General features: G+C 45.9%; 1 protein-coding gene across 8 annotated transcripts in view; it reads right to left on the reverse strand.

Annotated features, from left to right (window-relative positions):
* TPM3 (tropomyosin 3) overlaps nucleotides 1–6,288 on the reverse strand; it is a 30,197-nt gene extending 23,909 nt beyond the window's left edge. For 3 of the 8 annotated variants that reach the window (XM_014540763.1, XM_005867456.2, XM_014540764.1), the window contains exons 1-2: nucleotides 6,079–6,285; nucleotides 5,402–5,527 (exon numbers count right to left, since the gene is read on the reverse strand). In XM_014540763.1, the coding sequence (XP_014396249.1) occupies nucleotides 5,402–5,527; nucleotides 6,079–6,195 (243 nt within the window). In that variant the 5' untranslated portion in view covers nucleotides 6,196–6,285. Of the gene's footprint in view, nucleotides 1–5,401; nucleotides 5,528–6,078 lie in introns of all 8 variants that reach the window. The other 5 variants (XM_014540762.1, XM_005867457.2, XM_005867455.2 and 2 more) reach the window with 4 other exon arrangements.
* Between the last annotated feature and the right edge of the window lie 484 nt (nucleotides 6,289–6,772).

A 6,772-nucleotide genomic window follows, 5' to 3' on the forward strand; every position in this document is an offset into this window, starting at 1 on the left:
GGAGCGAGGGCTGGGGCCTCCCAGTCGCCCTGGGCGACCGCTCCGGGTCTTTCCCTGGGGCCAGTAAAGAGGGGCGGGGTTGGGGAGAAGGAAGGTTACCATGGTAACCGGAGGCGCGTCGGATCTAGCCTCTCGGGCAGTCGGGGAGCCCCCAGTGCTGACCCACCAGCACCTCCCCACCCGCTAGGGCACCCTGCATCTCTAGAAGAAAATATCCTACAATCCGCTGCTTCCACCCATCCCACACCGGCCCTGCAACCAGGTGCTAAGAAAAGCGGGGACTCCGGGGGCCTCATCTTCCCAAGAACCCAACTGTGGTGGGTTCTCGTCCATCTCCTGAAAGGCAACGAAGGAAAGTCGGGGTGTGGAAGAGATGGGCAGGGTGGCAAATGTCTCGTTCTGTTTGCATCGGTTACGAACTTCGTCTTTAGAATACTAGTCTTTCCCCTGTTACTTTAGAGAGTCAATATGCACCCGCGATTTACCAACCCGCCAGCCCCTCTGACCTTAAATGATTCGGGACCTGGTAGTCAATCGTTGCTTACAATTCCTTTTGTAGGCGAGGAAGGTCTCATGCCCCTATTTTATCAGGAAGGAATCCTCTATTATGGATCGTAGCTGAGATAGGCCAGGAAGCCAGGAAAGTGAAATAGGGAAACAGTCATAGTTCAACAGCAATTTACAACCATCTAGAAAATCTAGATCCCAAGCAATTTGCAGTCATCTGGTAAATCCTAATTTCCCTAAACCAAAGACACTTAAGAGTAAATGGTTTTGCCCTAACTGGTTTGGCTTAGTGGATAAAGCGTCGGCCTGCGAACTGAAAGGTCCCAGGTTCGATTCCGGTCAAGGGCATGTACCTTGGTTGCGGGCACATCCCCAGTAGGAGGTGTGCAGGAGGCAGCTGATCAATGTTTCTAACTCTGTATCCCTCTCCCTTCCTCTCTGTAAAAAAACAATAAAATATATACATTTTTTTTAAAAAAAGAGTAAATGGTTTGGCCCAGCCAGTGCGGCCCAGTGGTTGAACATCAACCTACGAACTAGAAGGTCACCGTTCGATTCCCAATCAGGGCACATGCTCAGGTTGTGGGCTCAATCCCCAATGTGGGATGTGCAAGAGGCAGCCAATCAATGTTACTCTCTGATCATTGATGTTTCTATCTCTCTTTCCCTCTCCCTTCCTCTCTGACATCAATAAAAATATGTTTAAAAAAAAAAAAAGAAATACTGAGCAATGAGACCATTCAGAGGAAAGGACTCCCACAGACAATAAGTAATTTGCTTGGTAGAGTAACTGTACACTTTGATTCCCCCATCCCCCCAGGAATTGAAAAGGAAGAGCAGAGATCTGAGCCTCAGTAAACTCTACCCTGATCGCCTAAGAATTTTTCCAACTCTCTTGGGAGACGTCTGAGGAGAGGGTCTAAGGAAGCGGAAATGAGACTTTGTCATCTGGGTGCTGGTCAGCAGGGGGCACTCTTGAACCTCCCTTTGCCCTAGTGAAAAAGCAGACCTCATCTTCGACAAACCAAAGGGCTGTTGAAACACCATGCATTCCTGAGGCTGGTAGATTTGAACAGATAATCTTCTCTCGATCCAGGGAAACAGGTGGGTTGACTCTGATAGCCTTAAAAAGCAGGAGGGATGGGCAGAACGGAGCCCAGTGCTATTGTTTTCATGGTGACCAACAATACAACAATAGATCAACAGGTCTGTCCCTGTCCCTCCTCTTCCCAGCCCTCCCACCTCCTGTACTTAAAATAGAGTGTAATGACTCTATGTCCTAACCATTGCATTCCTCTTTCCCCTTGTTATACAGTAATTGGTTTCTAATTTCATCTCGTATTGACAGGACCTTAGCCATGGTTGCCCAACAAAACAATGTGAATGTTCTTACTACCGCTGAACTATACATTTTTAAATGGTTAAAATGGCCAATTAAAAATTTTTTTTTAATTTATTGACTTGAGAGAGAGAGAGAGGAAGGGAGAGAGAAACATCAATGTGTTGTTCCACTTATTTATGCATTCATTGGTTGCTTCTTGTATGTGCCCTAACAGGGGATTGAACCCAAAACCTTGGTGTATCAGGACGATGTGCTAACCAACTGAGCTACCCAGCCAGGGCTAAAATGGCCAATTTTATGTTATGTATATTTTTCCACAAGTAAAAAAAAAGATATTAGATGAACTCAGAAAGGAAAAAAAAAGAGAAGTTTGGACTCACTGTGCAATACCCTTGATCTTTGTTCAAGCAGTCCTAGCAAATCCTACACTTTCTGGCAAGGTTTCTCAGATAGCCAGAACTCCCTGTGTAAACATGCAGTTTTTGACTCCTCTCTTTCTTCCCCTTATCTCTATCAAAGGAATATACTTTGCTTACTTGCTTATTAATCTCAAGGCACAAACTAATCTGTGAACTTCCTTTGTACTGGGCAGAGCACCGTCCCCGCAGAAATGCATATATTATGTTGCTGATGACTGACCCTTGCTATCTACTTTAAACCTTGTTGCCTCCTCCTTATTCAGGGTTTTTCCTCATTCTTTTTTTTTTAATTAATTACTTTATTTTACAGAGAGGAAGGGAGCGAGAGAGAAATATCAGTTTGTTGTCCCACTTATTTATGCATTCATTGGTTGATTCTTGTATGTGCCCTGACCGGGGATTGAATCTGCAACCTTGGTGTATCTGGGTGACGTTCTAACAAGCTGAGGCCAGGGCATCCCAATTCTTATAAACACCTCAGTTTCCTTCTTTGACCCTTTGAGGCAGGAGTTAAATTTTCTGTAAAGGGCCAGATAGTAAATATTTCTGGTTTTGTAGGCCATCGGGTATGGTGACTACTCTCTTGTAGGGTGAGTGATGTGTAAGTGAAGGGCATGGCAGTGCTCCAATAAAACCCTGTACAGAAACCAGGCTGGGGCTAGCTTTGTGCAGTGGCAGTAGCCAATGAGGTTTATCTGAGGCACAATTTTGCTGCTGAAAAACAATCAACAATAACAACAAAAAACACAGGCTGGGGCAGGATTGCCCCCACAGGTGGTAGTTGCTGGCCCCAGCTTTGAGAAAAACAAAACACCTTCCTTGCTGCATCTTCACCAGCCCTAATAGATTTTTGCCTCCTGCCCTCAGCCTTTCTCTCCTATTTCATGTTCTACATATCTCACATCTCTGAGGGTACTTACTGACTTGATGGGAAAGCTAACAAAAGTGAGGGAAGTTGAATGAGTTTGTTTTTTTTAACCTATGGTTTATATATTTAAATGTTTTTGGTGAATTCCTATATAAATATGAGAAGTTTTTTTCATATATATATATATGAAATGAATATACTGAGTATGCTTAGGTGAGGGATGACGTGTGTGTGTGTGTGTGTGTGTGTGTGTGTGTGTGTGTAAAACAGGACAGAATTTATCCCCAGGAAGTTCCCGTATCTTTCCAATGATACTTATATATTATCTAGAGCAGTGGTTCTCAACTTTCCTAATGCCGCGACCCTCTAATACAGTTCCTCATGTTGTGGTGACCCCCAATTTCATTGTTACAAATTGAACATAATTAAAGCCTAGTGATTAATCACAAAAACAATATGTAATTATATATGTGTTTTCCGATGGTCTTCGGCGACCCCTGTGAAAGGGTCGTTCGACCCCCAAAGGGGTCGCGACCCACAGGTTGAGAACCGCTGGCCTAGGTCACATTGACCTCCCAAGATCTCAGGTTAGACTTGTTTGTTCTCTTCGTTGCTCCTGAAAACACCTGCTCAAGCCCACATACTATTTCAGCCTAAAGATTTCCCAGGGATTTGTTACCAACATCTTACAAAATGTTATCAATCTGCTATTGTGCCAGTTTGCAAAAGCTACCTCCATGCCTGTTTATTAGAACCAGAGAGATCTGTCCATTTACACCTGGAACCTCGGTTAGGCAACGGCAGCAGGCCATCAAGCATTTGCCCAAAGCCCTAGGGGTAACCTGTGTTTGTTGCAATTTTATGAGAAGGGTGAATTCATAGTTTGCAGTGGTGTAAACTTTTGGGAACTATGAATACGTATAGTGTACATGATCCTCTTAGTGTCTCTGACCTCTGACATGGTATATTTAACAACACTCACCACTTCCCCAGGCCATTGAAAGGGGTGAAGAGCCACAGAGGAGATCAGAAACCTAACAGCAATGAGGCCAAATGTGAGGATCGGAAAACATTTGTGAATGGCCTACTCTGTCTTTCTAGCTATTTTCCAAAGCCAAATGTAATTTAAAAAAACACGCTCCACCCTAGCCAGTTTGGCTCAGTGGATAGAGCGTCAGCCCGCAGACTGAAGGGTCCCGGGTTCAATTCCAGTCAAGGGCACATGCCTCGGTTGCAGGCTCATTACCCTGGCCCTGGTCAGAGTGCTGCATGCAAATGTTTCTCTCTCTGTCTCTCCCCCTCCCTTCTTCTCTCTCTAAAAATCCATGGGGAAAATATCCTTGGGTGAGGATTCACAAAAATAAAAAAACGCATGCTCCTATTTTCCTGTTAATTCAGAGCTGAGAATTGACTATTTCCATCAATACCAGGACATTCTTTTATTGCTAAGATACGTACGGTACTTTTCTATGTAATCTCGCATTTATCTCTGTGGTAAACTTCAAGTTTGAAGTGAAGGAAAGTAGGTGGTTATGGGATAAAATAAAGTGGAAAAGAGAATTTATTTCCTTTCCAAATGGGAAAATTCAGCTCTAGAGAAGCTGAGTAATCTATTCAAGGTCACAGAGTGAGGTCTGTGGTGATACCTTTACCCTCTAAGCTTACCCCACATCTAAGATTCCATCTTATTTCTATTATAGTCTATCATTCTAAGGTCCTCTCTGCTGCCCCATGAACAATGCTTCCTGTAGCATCTCTGAAGCATAAGGGCAGATGTCCACATTGGCCAAGATAAATAAAGCTAGATGAGGCCAGGGTCAATGTGACCTTCTTTGTCCCATTATGAAAACTGAGCTGCCTTTGCTGGGCAGTTAGGAGATGAGAGTTTCCCTATTAATACACATATCTACGTGCCAAGCCTTGAGCACAAAAGCGAAGAATGTGGCATGGGGGAGGAGGTGGGATAAGTGATAGCAGTCCCTTCCCTTTGTCCAGGTCCTGGAAAAGATCATGGAATTCCTGGGTTGGGGTGAGACCAAAATAAGAGACTTCTATGTGCCCTTAAGAAAGAAAGTCTATGCCATTACAAGGATATGCCAGCATGTGGTTATATGCTGTAATGTATGTGGGTATCTATGTCTATGTTCTGTGAATCCACACGTATGTATGACCAAGTGTGTTTGGAATTTAGTCATATTAACATGAAGATCTTATATGTGTGGATGAACCGCCCGCCCCCCCACCCCCCATCTCTCTAATACTCACGTCCGCTGCCTTCTTCTCTGCCAGCTCCAGCTTCTCCTGCGCATCCTTCAAAGCTTCGGAATACTTGTCCAGCTCATCTTCTGTCCCTTTCAGCTTCTTCTGCATTGCCGCCAGCTCATCTTCTAACTACAGGAGCCGCAAGAGTCACACACAAGACGTGCATACACAACAGTGCCCGGCTCAGACCCTGGGAACTTGAGCTCTGACAGACCCCTGAGCTGTCACCAGAATGACACACTTTCTCTCCAGTTACTTCCAGCCAGCTGCTCCGGGAGTTGTGCTGGCCTTGGCCTGTCGCCCTGTGATCTCTGATCCTAAGATGATCCAGTCGTGCGGAGTTTTCATCTAAGGCTCTGGGATGGTAAATATATGAGGGGGATAGGTACCTATAACTCCATCTAAGGGAAAAGAGTTGCTGTATGCCAAGCTCCCACCTCTTCCTCTACAAATCAGGACTCTTCCCAAATGTGATCTGCTCTCGCTTAAATCAAGGAGACACACTCTAGCTCCGAAGGGGCCACTAACTTTCCCAAGGTCACACGGGCGGTCCGAGCTGGATACCCTCGTTGTCCTCTGCCTATCCAGGTACCAGTGGTCACTGCCTTTTCCATGAAAGCTCTCTTCCATTGCACAATCTCGCTCACCAGTAGGTGAGAGACACCGGTCCCAGTGCCTACCTGTTTACTTCTTTCTTCTGCCTGCTTCTGCTCAGCCTCAGCTTGTTCCGCCCGATCTAGAGCATTCTCCTTGTCCAGCTTCAGCATCTGCATCTTTTTCTTGATGGCCTCCATCATGAGCAGTGGCCGTTGGTGAGCTCACCTGCGAACACTAGAGAACTGGAGACTAGGGCAAGAGAGGAGGTGCTGCTGGCTGAGTGACTAGGAGCCCCCCAGACTTGAGCCTTTATCTCTGCTCATGGCTCCACCTCTTGTTCCTAATATAGTCCTTCCAGATCCCTCCAGCCCATCATTGTTCTCCAGGGGGAACACAGGGTGAGACACTTTCATGGACTGACATCACCAGCAGAGAAAAAATGGGGGAACAGCTGAGGCTGGTTTTAGACAATGGAAAGTGGGGGAGGGGGAGGCTCTTCCTGACCCTGAAACTTTCCACTCACTCTGGGCAGCTCTATGGGTGTGTTTTTTTTTTAAAGGGGGGGGGGGGGGGGGGGGGCTGCCAGTCAGTATGGCTCAGTGGTTTAGTATCCACCCATTGTGGGAAGCCACCTATTATCTTCACTAGCAGAGAGGTGTGGACAAGGATCCCGGAAGGCTGGCGACCCTTGAGCTCTGGCAATGGTCAGGGCTGTGCACCCACTGTTAGTCCAGACAATGGTAGCTGAAGCAACTTCCCCATTTACTATTATGTAAA

This window comes from Myotis brandtii, unplaced genomic scaffold (assembly GCF_000412655.1).
Source record: "Myotis brandtii unplaced genomic scaffold, ASM41265v1 scaffold250, whole genome shotgun sequence".
In the NCBI taxonomy this organism is placed as follows: Eukaryota; Metazoa; Chordata; class Mammalia; order Chiroptera; family Vespertilionidae; genus Myotis; species Myotis brandtii.